The 14,221-nt window shown below is 46.7% G+C and overlaps 5 protein-coding genes across 5 annotated transcripts; 3 read left to right on the top strand and 2 right to left on the bottom strand.

The window, feature by feature from the left end:
• Positions 1-1,320: 1,320 nt before the first annotated feature.
• Positions 1,321-2,779, top strand: ONS95_004562 (uncharacterized protein; the record flags this gene model as incomplete). Its single annotated transcript, XM_058497927.1, has 3 exons — positions 1,321-2,085; positions 2,135-2,482; positions 2,534-2,779. The coding sequence occupies 3 exons, from the start codon at positions 1,321-1,323 to the stop codon at positions 2,777-2,779; spliced, it is 1,359 nt and encodes a 452-aa protein (XP_058352658.1).
• A 739-nt stretch (positions 2,780-3,518) lies between these two features.
• ONS95_004561 (uncharacterized protein) lies at positions 3,519-5,441 on the top strand. Its single transcript, XM_058497926.1, has 3 exons — positions 3,519-3,915; positions 4,029-4,660; positions 4,710-5,441. The coding sequence occupies exons 2-3, from the start codon at positions 4,220-4,222 to the stop codon at positions 5,289-5,291; spliced, it is 1,023 nt and encodes a 340-aa protein (XP_058352657.1). The 5' UTR covers positions 3,519-3,915; positions 4,029-4,219; the 3' UTR covers positions 5,292-5,441.
• A 421-nt stretch (positions 5,442-5,862) lies between these two features.
• Positions 5,863-7,206, bottom strand: ONS95_004560 (uncharacterized protein; the record flags this gene model as incomplete). Its single annotated transcript, XM_058497925.1, has 2 exons — positions 5,863-6,291; positions 6,340-7,206. The coding sequence occupies 2 exons, from the start codon at positions 7,204-7,206 to the stop codon at positions 5,863-5,865; spliced, it is 1,296 nt and encodes a 431-aa protein (XP_058352656.1).
• Positions 7,207-8,778: 1,572 nt separating this feature from the next.
• Positions 8,779-9,087, bottom strand: ONS95_004559 (uncharacterized protein; the record flags this gene model as incomplete). Its single annotated transcript, XM_058497924.1, has 1 exon — positions 8,779-9,087. The coding sequence occupies one exon, from the start codon at positions 9,085-9,087 to the stop codon at positions 8,779-8,781; it is 309 nt and encodes a 102-aa protein (XP_058352655.1).
• A 1,610-nt stretch (positions 9,088-10,697) lies between these two features.
• Positions 10,698-13,310, top strand: ONS95_015031 (uncharacterized protein). The gene is made up of 9 exons (XM_058508714.1): positions 10,698-10,945; positions 11,015-11,322; positions 11,389-11,463; positions 11,514-11,980; positions 12,028-12,112; positions 12,159-12,191; positions 12,250-12,328; positions 12,377-12,476; positions 12,539-13,310. Exons 2-9 carry the CDS (start codon positions 11,024-11,026, stop codon positions 12,967-12,969), a joined length of 1,569 nt encoding a protein of 522 aa, XP_058352654.1. The 5' UTR covers positions 10,698-10,945; positions 11,015-11,023; the 3' UTR covers positions 12,970-13,310.
• The last annotated feature ends 911 nt before the right edge of the window (positions 13,311-14,221 follow it).

Raw genomic sequence — 14,221 nt, 5'->3', positions numbered from 1 at the left:
AGTTCCGCGGAATTGTGCCTTGCTGAACCCTGCCGACTGTAGCAACAGGAGCTAGTCTGTCGAGATGTGGTATCAAGTAGCTCGCCGGAGAAGCCAAGCGCAAATCACCGTCAATCGGAGAGCCATCGATCTTGCTACCACAATATTTCAGGGGCATCTTCTTTGTTACAAGTGTCAACGACGAAATGAAAATCGGAGGAAGCGTTTCCTCTTAGAGCTGGAAGCACAGGGCTTCCTTTGTGATCTGCATTTTGTCCTTGGGGCTGCTTCTGGTTCGATGTTTTCCTGCCATCTTAAAAAACCGCGGTTGCATTGACCTCCTCGAATCTTTAGGACACTATATCTCCTAGCTATCCCTAGTCATCACTACCAAGTTTGCTTTGCCAAGTGGCATAATCGATCTCATGGATTTCCGTGAAGGAGTCCTTCACCTTTACTCATGGCAGAGTTTATTACCACTTGGGATAATTTGTGCCAGCGTTCGCATCACGTAGATGAGCCGAGAACCAGCGTTTGGTGCGCAGGAAACGCCTTGCGAGACTCGAGGTCTCCATGTGGAGCCATCGACATGTGATGCAGCGCATGCTCCAGCCGGCCCGTTGTTACTCGTCTTGCACTCATGGATTTTCGTGCAACGTACATCTTGCAGCTTACAAGCTATTAAACAGTGTGTAGCAACGACATTTTCCAAGTCTCGGTCCTACATTCTTCGCTCAAGTCTGGTTTCTGGCAAGTATAGGCAAGGCTCCCAGAAGTTCATATCACTGAGCACTGAGCAGTTCGGAGTTCAAGTTGCACAGCATTCTGGAATTGGATGGTTTTGATTCGGTACTTGGATAGCCTCATTATAGTTTACGGTTTAGTGCTGGTACACTTCGTGACATCGGTCTTCCAATTCGTTGGTGTAACAAAATACCAAACCAAAACTAGCGAACATCACTGCAACTTTAAGATCCTATTGTCAAAGCACCGAGGCAAGCTGGAGTGATTTTGTGAAGAGCACCACCAAGATTTAATTGACGCATCTGTACTTCGTTCTAGTTGTTGAACAATGATTAGCTAAAGTCACCTTGCAAGGATTTCTCATGGGGCCGTGACAAACATCCTACTACTCCTACAGAGTAATGGACATTGCCTAAGGGTTGATGATAGCCACCATGTCGCACTGAAGTTTGCATTGATATTGGTGACGTTTTTGAGCAAATTGTTAGGTAGTCTACCGAATATATATTTCTCACCGTTCCTCGATCGAACTCTTATGCCACCCTCATTTGACCATCAGAAGATCCCAGATCATCTCCCTCAAATCAAATCGTGAGGATGAAGCTCTCATTTATACTTCTTATTTCATCTGTAGTTGCAGGGTCAGTCATTCAGAAGCGTTATGACCATAACGGCAATGGTGTTCCGGACTCCTGTTACGACGACGACGCTAGAGTTACACACTGCCTCGATTCAGACAATAAATGGACGACTTTCAAAGGCACCGCTACCTCGATACAGACAACAAGTCCGAGTTCCTCGGAAACTGTTTCTATGGTCTCTCTATCAACCAGCTCTACCAAAGTACCAAATTCTTCGAAACTTTCAAGCTTGGCTGGAGTAACCACTTCATCCAGATTTGCATCGTCGTTGCGGATGTCAGCCTCCCTTGGAGCAACAACCTCTTTCAAAGCTTCATTCTCACCCATCTCCGTCCCCACCCTTCCCTCCCCCTCAACATTCGCCACCCAAAACAACACCAAATGGTTCATCTCACGCATAGGCTACATCTACTCGAGCAGCATCCCTGACCTAAATTGGGACAAAGGTCGCACCTCCGTCATCTCCGGAACTACCTTCTGGAACTTTGGTGACGTATTATCCAAGCACGGTCTCAAAGATGGCTTCTCCATGGGCGCCGCTTTCTACGCTTCGAAGAAGAATATGCTAGAGGTTGATATGAAGGATATCAAGAACGTGAATGGTTGGGACTTTGCGAAGGCCTGGGTGGGAGATCCGCCGCCACGGAATGATACGCCGTTTTGGGGGATGGATACGTCGAATGTGGTGGAGGTGGAGCCTGGTGTGGGGGTGGGGCTTGTGGTATGTTTGTCACTTCCATTTGGTCAATTCTTAATTAATTATCGCATAGTGGGAAATCTGGAGATCAACCACAGGCAAGTACGTCGACCGCGGATCCGGCATGATCAAAGTCACGCTCGGCTTAAAAGTCCCCATCGCGAACCGCACCGGCCCTCTCATCACCGGACCTGGTGGTCTCCAAGTCGGACTCATGACTGTCCTCAAAGCAGAAGGCTATGTCTACGTGTATAGCAACGGCGCGTCTTCAAACTTTGTCGTCGGCCGCGTGAAGCTCAGAGATGCGTTCGATGCTACGAAGTATGAGTTTCTGAAGAAGACTGGAAATTGGGTGACTGGTATCCCGAAAGCGAATGATACGAGTTATGGTGTTCAGGGACATGTGATGAGTAATGGGCAGGTGAGTTATCTTCTTTCCGAACATGTTAAGGCCGAGTATCTGACTTGGCAGGGCTCAATCAAGTACTCGAATTATCTTAAGAAGTACATTTTATTCACGGGCGCGTATGGGTATTACATGAATTTCTACACGAGCGATACTCCGTATGGTCCGTGGTCTGGGAGGTATATTCTTACAATTCAGTGTGGATACGGGATTAATGTACATCCGGAATTTAGTCCTGGCGGTGATCATAGAGTGCTTTATATTTCGAGTGGGGCAGCAGATGGAATTACGATGTACAAGGTGGAGTTTTAGTATTAGATTCTAACAGCATTAGAGAAGACTTGAGTCGACTGAGATGGAGCATTATCAGAACTATTACCCTTGATTATTTTGATCATGAAGAGGCCGTACCTCTCACACGTGACTGAGAGTAAGCAGCACCCTGAGCAACCACTAAAAGAGGGAATAATTCCGAATACTCGCATGGTGACTTGGTGTGTTGTATCTCATGACCTCGTAAATCGCCCATTCGTGCTTTACTCTGAGCAAGGCTGGCTTCCGAGCAGGCTGGGAGTCTGGCTGAGAGGGAGCCCCGAGCTGGCATGATGAGATTTGCCCAAGCTGACATACAGTTCTATCTTCGCTCAAAGGCGAAATCCCTACTCGTTCAGTACAGAAGCGAGAGAATAATCAACCTCTTTCCCTGCACATCGTCGGTCGTTCAAATAAACTCATAGAGTTCGAGGCGGCAGGGGGAGCACGGGCGCTGGGGCATGTTTCAGTTCGGAAGGAATGGAATTCCTCAATTTCGAGAAACATGATGAAATGAAGATTCATACTCAACCAAGGTCGTCCGATAGCTTAGGCTTTAAAAATAGCTAGATCTGTCGTCTAGCGTGCGCTCGTATACTTGCTAAAGAGGGAACCTGGACGTAGTTTTGCTTACGCTACGGCTGTAGTGTTTGTAATCCGATACCTCGCTTAAGTGGAGACTTCATCAAAGCCCTTGTGAGTATTTCCTTTTCGATTGCATAAATAGTGCTTGTAAAGACAAGTTTGCAGAAGCCATTCCACCTGACTAGCTGATTGGGTTTATCAATTCCCAACAGATTCATTATTTACGGACGAAGTAATGAATTTTTTGGTTCTAACAAAACTCAGCAACGCTTGTTTCCATCCGGCAAGCGAAATCGCAAAACCAATGACGAGTCAATCAGCCTCATGCACGACCCTTGCCCGGGCTCCCGTATATACCATGCTCTGATTCGCCCGACCTCATGTCAAACGGAATGTCGGATTAAGCTTTTATACACGCTCATCTGCCACTTGTCGAAGCGAGGACCCAGGTGGAGTTTCGGAATGAATTGTCGGAGAGAAGTGGTGCCGAGTTTGATGAGTCTAACCACTCACAATACCATGTCGTTGAAACACGGCAGGACCTTTACGAGGCGAGTGGGATTATATATTTTGGATGATGCCCACATTTTGATACAAGTTTCTCTTACTGCTCTTTTGTTTCTTATTTCCTTTTCAGTATCATAGATTTGATTTCGACAGACAGGGTATCGAAGTCCTCTTTGTTCGATTCATGGTCTTTGTTTACCGGAGTTACGATTCACGGACGAATACTTCCGTTTGCTTTTGAGTCAAGGCTGTACGGCACGCAGCCTCGCCACTACTCAATCAACACTCGAGTTCTCAACCTCGTCAAGAAAACAATTCTTTTCTCAAATATCCATCTTCAACGGCAAGATGGAATCATTATTCTCCTCCACGGTGAGCCTGGTGGCCCGTAAAACTCGTCTGGAACTGCTCGCCGAGTGTACTGTCGACACTTGCCCCATCGACTCATCATATTATTTCTACCGAGTCTCTCTCGCAGCAAATGCAACATTCATCGCACTCTTCGCCATTTCTCTTCTTGGATTCTTGGTCACTTATGCGGTTACACGGCGAGCAACAGCATTTACTTTTGCGGTCTCGGCAGGCGTGATCCTCGAGGTCATTGGCTATGCAGGACGGATCATGAGCTGGCAGAATCAGTGGGGAGAAAATGGGTTCTTGATGCAGATTGTGTGTCTTACAATTGCGCCTGCGTTTATTGCCGGTGGTATATATCTCTGCCTGAGACGAATCGTGTATGCGTTTGGGCCAGAGAACTCCAGAATTGCGCCGGAGACATACACCCGCTTCGTATGCATCATTCAATACCCTTATTTGTACTTGCTAATGGCATACGCAGTTCATCCCCTGCGACCTCCTCTCTCTTCTTCTTCAAGCAGCCGGTGGCGGCATCGCCTCATCCGCTTCCCACCAACACAAATCCACAAAAGTCGGCGACCATATCATGGTCGCCGGCCTCGCATTCCAAGTCCTCACCCTCCTCATATTCATGATCCTCTGCGGTGACTTTGCGATCCGCACACGCCGCCGGTATAAATCTCTCGGCGAGGCAGCATTCGACCAGAACCCTCACTTCGTTACTTTGCGACACTCTAAGGTATTCAAGGGCTTCCTCGGCGCTTTGACATTGGCTACGATCTGTATATTCTGGAGAAGTGTGTACAGAGTTGCAGAGCTGGCTGAGGGGTGGACGGGGAGTTTGATTAAAAGGCAATGGTTGTTTGTTGGGTTTGAGGGAGTGATGGTTATTGTGGCTTGTTTGGCTCTTAATGTTTTCAATCCGGCTTTTGCGTTCCCCGAGGGTGTGACGGGAATGGGAGGATTGGGAAGTAAAAAGAAGATGCGAAAGCAGAGAGAGAAAGCGAATGAAGGGAGTACGAGTAATAGTGATGTTGATGGTGGATTGAAGGCGAGTGTTTGAATGGACAAGTTAGAGTGCGTGTAGATGGTGTGATTCTTGATATCCCACAATAGATTTGGATGGATTTTTGTTTCTACAATACGCGCTATAGCACCATATCAATTAGATGAGGTCGCCAGCTAAGTCAATCTAGAAGATGAATTTGTTGTGATTTCCTATCTACTTGCTTCAACTCGATTGAGTAAAAGTCGTGACAATCATCCATAGGGGGAACATGTCACATTAAATGTCCGTCAGCGAAAATAGAATAATCTGGCTGGTGTGCCTCGGGTCGGGACACATGTGAACGACAAATTCAAGGCTAGACTGACAACGGTATAGCAGGTTGAGGTAGAGCCATCTAGTAGGCCTTGCTTAGGGGTTCGTAGCCGAATCCCTGGGTTCTGGAGGCGTTTCGGACCCTATTCCCTAGGTCTAAAGGTACAGCCGCCCTCACTTCCTCCCTCCCTTCGTCTAGAGGGAGCTCTCCTTTTTCCTTATTTCCTTCCTGGTACATCTATAAAATCCTCTTTGGCCTCCACATCTTACTCCCATACTCGATACAATGCTCAAGAGGTGTTACGCCGTTACACTAGCCGCACTCAACATTGGCATTCGACTGAAATCGTCTTCTGTGTTGACGTAAGCCGTACCTCTCGGTATTGTAGATGCGACTGACAGAATGCTCAGGTGGTATCAAAAAGTTCTTGGAGGCTTGATAATTCGTCACCGTCCAAATAAAGAAGATCAACAACGTGACAGGTATCGTGAATGCCCAGTAGATCCAAAATTTGTTCCCCATCACCTCAGATTGGTCCCATTGTAATGTCGGCATTGAGAAAAGAGCCGCGAAGAAGGTCGCAGGCAAGAAAAGCATGGTCATGACAGAAATAGTTTTCATCGCCCCGCTGTCATCTTTTGCCGCTCTTGCAACTGCAAGATTATGCTCCGTAAGTTGTTTGCTTGTCTTTGTCAACTCAATTGTAACAAAGGTGTCTGCACGAGCAATGAGGTTGAATAGCTTTTAGCTGTAAGCAACAATACAAAGTGAAGGTCGGGATCAACTGACCACAGACATCTGATTTTGCATTCGATCATACAGGTACTTTGCTTTCACCATTTCGTGATCAAGGTGTCCTCTGGCGACTCGCAACGCATCCTGGTCTCTGAAAAGCGGTTGACCGGAATCGTCCAAACATGCAAGCTCTTGATAAATTGCACACATGTCTTCGTAATCTCGCCTCACGACAGCCAACTCAACAGCAACACGTGCTACTTCCCTCGACCACTCTGTAAAAATATCTGGATCGTTGGAATGTTGAGGCCGATGGATTTTACCATACCCCGTTCCCTCCTCAACGGTTTGTAGTACACGCCAACAGCGGTCGTTGTTGTCTTTCATGGACTCGATGCCTATGACGAAACACTGCCACAGAAGCCCAAGGGGCTGCTTAAGCAGCTTGAAATTGTCTTCCAGTCGAGAATTAAGCACGGAACTCGGTGCACAAGGAATCAGTAGCCCCCTGGTTGTACCCGAAGCAGCGTCAAAAGTCCATATTAGCATGTCGTTTCCAATTCTGACATAGAAACTGCCAGATCCAGCACCAAAAACTCTGCAGAACGTAGTCTCAATTGACGAAAGTGGTCGCAAAGCTTCGACGTCAAGCTGTAGAGTGGTGAACAGCTCCATGAATAATTGTCGTCTGAAATCAATCGAAAGATCTTTTTTGATTCTGGGAATACAGACCAGCACAGACTTGCCTGCTGTCAACTGGAGCTTTGTTTGCTCAAGTAATTCATACATCGCATAGGGTATCCATTTTGCTGGCGAGGCATCCTTTGGCCCTGAGGCTAGGACGTGGGAGTTCTGTTCCTTTTCGGTGAAAGTTATCCTTTCGTGAAAATGCCTCAAGGAACTGGCCCGCAGAATCTCCATCGCTTTGTTTGCCATGAGATGTGACTAGAAAACTCACATCTGTTGGGAGGCGTATCTGGACTTGAGATGATGAGCAATATTTAGTTCCGTTGGGGCGAAGCGCAAGAAGCGATTGTGATTGACACAACACTCTGCCTTTATAGCTGCGTTTGAGCGTAATTCTGGGCGTGGCTGCCACAAACAGGCTGGCGTCGGGCGTCTTTAGGAGGGCTGAGGTGCCTCACAGCTCTGATGATCCACAGAATTCTCAGAGGAAAACTTTGTTTTCTATTTACTGATTTCGCACTATTTCCCACATTGCAGCAAGAACAATTTGGTCGCACTTAAAGCTGGCCACAACTCTCTACTTACTTACTTACAAACACATGATCGCCATGGCATAGTTGACTACGAGTTGTCATCGCACTTTCCTGTACCCGCTTCCATAAATAAGTTCTTCCAAAATTGATGCTGGTCGCCTGAGATTTGGTGGCGGTGGCTCAGCATCTGGCTGCATTTTGCGAGCCCTCTGCTGTCAGGCTAGTCTCAGCCTCGGAACATTCGGGAGGCCTGTGAAGGGGCTATGAGGATTGGGATATTAAGCGAGGCCTGTCCCCCGCTCGGAACAATAGATAGGGTTGTGCATTGCATCTTCTCATTGAAATTTTTATGGGTTCCCGAAGAGCTGTTGCGGATGAATCCCGAGCAAAAGGTTATTTCAGAACGGCGAAAATATTGGGTTCGAGAGATTGGAGAGCCTGAATGTGAGTAGGCTGTGTAAGTTTTACATCAACACCTGTCGAAGCAAATTCACACTGGACGTTTGCATTCCGAAAATTACGAGTATGATGAGGTCTTGTGAAAGGACTCGGAATCGATGTCTGATAGGAATTGGGCGGAAGAAAAGCTAATTATTTTGCTCGTCGGGTCATCAGAGAGAGGAAAAAATGAAAGATGACGTGGCTGGTCAGTAATTGGACAGTTCACACTCGCTACTGGAATACAATCACTTGAGCGCTACGAAGTCAAACGATATTAGATACGGCGCAAACTGAACGGCTCGTCATCGAACACCTTGGTGAGCCCAAAATATGCTTTGAATATACACCCTGACATTCTGCTATGCAGTTCTGGGTGTTTAAATGAATGACAACATCAAACTGAACCAGCGGAAATTCCATCCCCACTCATCAAATACAAACCCCCTCTCCCTGAAGATCTTCTATTCGGATCTCTCGGAATGATATACTTTAACAGCTGCAACCGCACTCAGCAGCATTGTGGCAGTTCTTTCCGCAATTCTGCCCCGTGTTACACGCTCCCCAGTCACTGCAAGTGTGCCAATTGCCACCTCCATCTCCCTCAGCAGTCCAGCACCACTCTCCATGGTCACCGCAGACTTTCCAGCAGCGCCCTCTGCCGAGATCACAACCGTAGGGGGCGTTGGAGACACAGCCTCGTGCTTTGAGAGGGTTCTGAGCATTCAGATATCAGTAAGTGATCAGATGCAGAGGCTAGCTCGCAGGAGGGGTGGGCTATGTGGTGAGCCCGGGAATTCTTAGGATAAATGAAGATCAATGGCTAAGGGAGAGATTATTCGGCACTTACGGCGCTGTCAATATAATTTTCCCACTCTGGTCCTGGAGGGGGAATGGAGGAGTTGGCAAAGTCAGGAGCAAAGCTTTCATCTGTGGTCGATGGTGCTGAAAGCACGCCAGCAGCATGAATTACGAGTAGGAGGATGCTAGAGAGTTGCATTTTGATGGAAAGTTGCTTATCGAAGATAATATTGAAAGATGCCACTTTTATTGACAAAGTATTGGATTTGGTAAGAAGAGTTCTCAATGTATGCTTTTGGATCTTGTTGGGGAAGCTTATGAGATGAGATAATAAGAAAAGCATGGAGGGAAACGCTCATACTTATATACATTTCTTCTCAAGAAAAAAAAAAAAAAAAAAGCAGTCTATATCATCCATATCCTCCGCATCTTAGCACCGGCGATCCTACGTATGTTCCTCGAAATCCCTTAATCGCCTTGGCCGAGTGCTTTGCTGCGGGATTCTTTCCAGCTCGTCCGCTGCGATCCTTAGGTGGCAAGTTACCACCATTGCTCTATTCTTAACTTGATTACGGAACAGCTGTCATGATTGGAAGCAACTTCATTGTCACTCTACGGGCAGCAGATGATGCTTGACAGATCCTAGCAATGCGAGACAGGCGCCAGTCGAACTTCCTTGCAAGAGGCGAAGTCGAATAAACGAATGCGAGCAGGATCTGACTGTGTTCTTGACTTGAAGGCAGGTATATATTACTCACAGGAAGGACAACCTTGAGGATACAGTATTTTACGTACATGAAATCTAGGAAAAACCCTTGACGTAGTACTCCAGATCTACGTTGCTGAGGAGCCTTCGTCATCGAGGAAATTCTCAACATCACTTGATCGTGGACCTGTAAGTCAAACTTCTTGTTCTTTGGAGCTTGAAATTATGAAAAACGGATTGTAATGGAAGTTCAATGTTGTATTCATTTATGAAAAAATATCCTCTCGCAGCAGACTGAGAGTAACCCAGTGCTTGTGTTGAGGCCCAATCGTCACTGACGTTGGGTTTGATTTTACATGCGGCTCGTACGACCCCACCGCCCCTAGACCCCAATCTCACACTGTCTGTATTTAACCGGTTCATCGTAACCGAAGTGCCTGAATAATGCTGTTACGCCAATGTCTTGACCTACACACTCATCCTTGGTTGAGTTCCTGATACGAGGCGCTAATAGTTCAGGCTGTTTGGTCGCTGCACCTGTCAAGATGCGGTCTTTGTTATGTTCCAGGATTAGACTTTGGTAGGTAAGAAAGTCCACAATCCTGATCACAGAGGAAGAACGCTACCAATGCGTGCTAGATCTGGTATGATGGGGCCCTTTTCTATGGACCCAGAGACAACCGCTTTTTCTAATGTTCTGAATATGTTGAGTTTCTTCCAAGGATTTTCTGTGGCTCTGCTCCACAAACTCACCTCGTTCGCTTGAGGATTTTCAGCCACTAATCGGTAATTGCGTTGGGGATTGTACAGGCAAATACTCTCATCACTTAAAATATCCAACTCATGAGCTGACGAGCTCCTTGGCAAAAGTTTCCTGCGTCAGAATAATGGTTAGCCCTTCGCACCTCGTGCTCATGTTGGTGCGAGCATGAGAAACACAGACTCGTTTTTGCAACAGAGATTTTGCTCACAATGTCCTTACATAGGAGCAACTCAAACGTAAATCAAACACACTTTTGTATGGACGTGATTCGTCTCCCTCGATTTTGCATAAAGGAACATGGCGTTTATTTTTCACATGCTTCTCGATGACTTTAGGAATTGGATCGCACTGCTTGTAAAGTATTGTTCTTTAAATCCGGTTAACAGAGCTTGGCAAGTATGTGAGCAATTTCCATCAGCCATATTTGTGCAGCATGGTGAACATGTCAAGCAAAAGTTGCCCCTAGCCCTTCTAGTATAGTTATGTGGAACCGCTATATTATGGGGTACTGAAACTGAACAACCACAATTACATGGAGCTCGAGGCCTATAACCAGTGATGCAATCGTTTTCCGGTGACGATTACAGTGCGAATAGAATATATGAGGGTGAGTACCTCAGATTTGCACCCGAATCAATTCACAACACCCCTCCATTCCAAGGAAAAACATTGTCGCACCACGTGTGAAGTCCATTCCCACCAACAACAATCCAATTGAAACTTAAATCTCACGTAAGTATTAAAGGCGCTTTGCGCCTTGCCTGCTGCTTTGTTGTGTTGTTCTGACTCTATTCAATTCAGTGATCAAATATGGTGCCTCCTACAGCGCTCGTAGCAGCTCTCGTGCTCGATCTCTTGGCGATCAAAGCCTATGGAATAGGACCGCGATACTTCAATTGCCCAACGGATCCTAAGAATCTGAACCCAGTGCTACCACAGTTTGCTTGTCCTGTCAGTTTCGGAGGATATGCAGAAGGCGGGTTTGGGACAGGTAATGTTGCTGGTGCTCCAGCCGACTACGATACTGGCGGGGATCCCCAGGACGGCCCGAAGGATAATGCCGTGAGTGATACTCCGGATGGTCCCCTCCGGAAAACGCTCACTTGCAAGTATGCTCATCCCCATACTACCATCGTCGTAATACTCAGGTACATTTAGACTGACTGGCCTTTTAGCTATCGTAATGTTGAGACAGCGCCTTTTGGCGGGTTGATCTGCAACTATGAACTTACTGGTGCCCTATTTCAACCGTAAGTCTGTCCATAGATGAAGCATGTCACAAGATTCTAATTTTTCCTAGAAACAATTACGGATGTCCAGAACTCTGCCCCGTTGCGGTTTCTTCGTCCACACGCACACCAACTAGTACCCCTACAAGGACTTCTTCGGCTCTGTCAACCACTACCCCTGCACGCTGTTTCAGTAACAAGGCAAAGGTTGGCAGGTTGTGTGAGGTTTATGGCGATATCTCTGATGTTGGAGGTTCCATTTGTCCAGGATTTCGCAATATCAAGGATAGCTTCATCAACGGATTGCAAGGTGTCATCAACGCCGCCGAAACCAATAACAGGGCCAATCCTGCTAAAGTTCAGGCACTAAATAACTTCAAGTATGCCTTTTTCACCACGATAGCTGCATCTCTTGGAGTTGCAGCTGCGATCGCTGAAGCACCTGTGCTTGCTATTGGTGTCGCTGCCGTGGAGGCGTTCACTGTGTACTGCGATATTGTTGGTTATGTCTCATTGATATCATCGGCTTGCAATATCGGTACGTACCACAAATCCCGCGGATCGTTTGAAGTACTGACAGCGCAGTCAAAAACAAATTTGCTTGCCCGAATCCGCGAATGACGCGGTCGGTTCCATTTGAGCTGGCTCCAGCATTCCAACCTCGTGCGCTGTAAGTTGGTCTGCATTGTCGGGAATTCAGAAACTGACATCAATAGCGCCCCACGTGTCGACAACCCATGCACTAACTTGTAAGTCAATGAAGAGAGCCGAAGGCATTTCCTAATTGGTTTCTTACTGACCTGTTAGTCTCCCTATGTTGCCACCAGCTTCGATATGTGCCAGCTTACCGCCACTTGAAGATTGTTCGCTTACACTCGCTGACTATGTAAGTTCTTCAGCTATATCATGAACGATCTGTGCTGAGCATTGTTAGGTTGAAGGAGGAATCTCTCCAGAGGAGGCTCAACCATTGATTGATGCTTGTCCAAGAATTCTCAAATCGCAACAAGACCTCCAGACTCTTTGTGTACTCCGTAAGCGGATTCCCTATGTCACCCCTGAAGAAACACATGTACTTACTGTTACTTCAAAACAGGCCAAGCTGTGGCTGATTTCGAGCCGTTCTGTGGCCCTGACCCTTATGTGCCTTCATCAAATTCTACTGTGAACTGCCCAACCGGGAGATGCAACGGCACAGTCACTGTGGTCGACTACGTCACTTTGGTGACATGCAATGTCTGCGCCGGAGGATCAGCCACTGTTCAACCAGCAAAGACCATTCCTTGCATCGCCTGTCCAGGAGGGTCGTCTACCATTCCTCCTTACTACGAGGCACCGTGTTCGACTTGCCCTGGAGGCTCATCAACCGTTATTGTTTCGGATCAGCCACAAGCCACAGTACCCGTAGGGAATCCGCCCAAGTATACCGATGTTACACTATTTACGAGTGCTGCGGCGAGTTCCGAGGGAAGTATTAACCTTGCCGCTGTTGTTGCTTTGGTTCTCTATGGTTTGATAATTGTTTGATTTTTGGGACGGAAAGTATTCACTTGATATTAAATTTCAATTCGATTCAAAAATTGGGTACGATTTGCTTCGGATTCCGGTTTCGGTCGATAGCAATCTGTTGTGAAGAGTACCTGTACGTACGCTTAGCTTGAGGAATATCCTCGGGTTGCTTTTTGATGCAGATTCTCGCTTCTTCATAAGTTTTAATGCAAGACTTCAAAATGAATCTGACAAGCCCAAAGCTTTTAACAAATCTTGAGATGAGTACAGTAAATTCTCTCGGCAGTCTGACAGTGAATTTTCGACTCCTATGTCTGTGGCACGTGTCTACCATGGAACTAGTCGCAGGGCAATCTGCGCTCCACGGTGACTTTATGACTTTATGCAGCCCACTTAGAATTAGTGTAGTTGAGCTTCAAAGTGCATGGCCAGTTCCGCGCCGGCTCAGAAAAGGAAGTGTGACGTCTGATTGTAAAGCATCTAGATGTGTATTAAATGACATGTTCGCAAGCAGAACCGACCTGATTTGAACATGAAAAGAAAGTAAGAAATCTGGACTGATATCTGTGACATGGAATCTAATCGATGTAAGCATTTGATACTTTCTGTCGTCCAACACAAAATTTCAAAGTCCGGTGCTCCTCGGAATACTCGCTTATTCTCGGATTCTCTTTCAACGCTTATGACGTAGAACAACAAGAATTCAATCGCCTAAGCGGAGCGATAAACAAGCCGGACAGGAATTAACTGGGGACGCCACCCCACTTCAGTTTCGAAGTCCCATGGTCCACAAACGGTGCATCCATGGAAAATGAACTTCACCGTGAGGATATGGCTAAGCTAAGCTTTCTGTGAGTTCGCCTTCTGCGAAGTGGCTGCTTAGGAGCGGGTAGGGCTGTATGGTGGAGTATTAGCGAGGGTGCTAAGGACGAGCTAGAGCCACCAATGTGCCTACCCCCTTGTGGTGTGAGTATATCCAAGGCAACGATAAGAGATATACTGAAAAAGTACAATATGTTATTTTTGGTGGTTCATCATTCGATATATAAACAAGTGTTTCGAGAGAAAGCCACAGAATCGTCTGTTAACGAGCAAAATGAATCAGATGGCATGATGATCATGGAGCAAAACGAGCGGTACCATTGAGCCACGAAACACGTTCTGGACTTCAATGGTCAATTTACTGGCCATTTATCTCTGTTGAGAGTGGAGTATTGAGATTCTGTGACGAAAGCGGTCCATAACGGCTCTCACAGCGGGTTTCACGTTT

This window comes from Cadophora gregata (genome assembly GCF_030347475.1).
Source record: "Cadophora gregata isolate MNR1 chromosome Unknown scaffold_14, whole genome shotgun sequence".
NCBI lineage: Eukaryota > Fungi > Ascomycota > Leotiomycetes > Helotiales > Ploettnerulaceae > Cadophora > Cadophora gregata.
This window is presented reverse-complemented; position numbering and strand designations above follow the sequence as displayed.

Excerpts from the sequence above, each read along its gene's own strand:
- ONS95_004561 (XM_058497926.1), top strand. The coding sequence starts at position 4,220 with ATGGAATCATTATTCTCCTCCACGGTGAGCCTGGTGGCCCGTAAAACT. Across the intron at positions 4,661-4,709 it reads CGGAGACATACACCCGCTTC|TTCATCCCCTGCGACCTCCT; the intron begins GTATGCATCATT and ends TGGCATACGCAG.
- ONS95_015031 (XM_058508714.1), top strand. The coding sequence starts at position 11,024 with ATGGTGCCTCCTACAGCGCTCGTAGCAGCTCTCGTGCTCGATCTCTTG. Across the intron at positions 11,464-11,513 it reads ACTGGTGCCCTATTTCAACC|AAACAATTACGGATGTCCAG; the intron begins GTAAGTCTGTCC and ends AATTTTTCCTAG. Across the intron at positions 12,192-12,249 it reads GACAACCCATGCACTAACTT|TCTCCCTATGTTGCCACCAG; the intron begins GTAAGTCAATGA and ends CTGACCTGTTAG.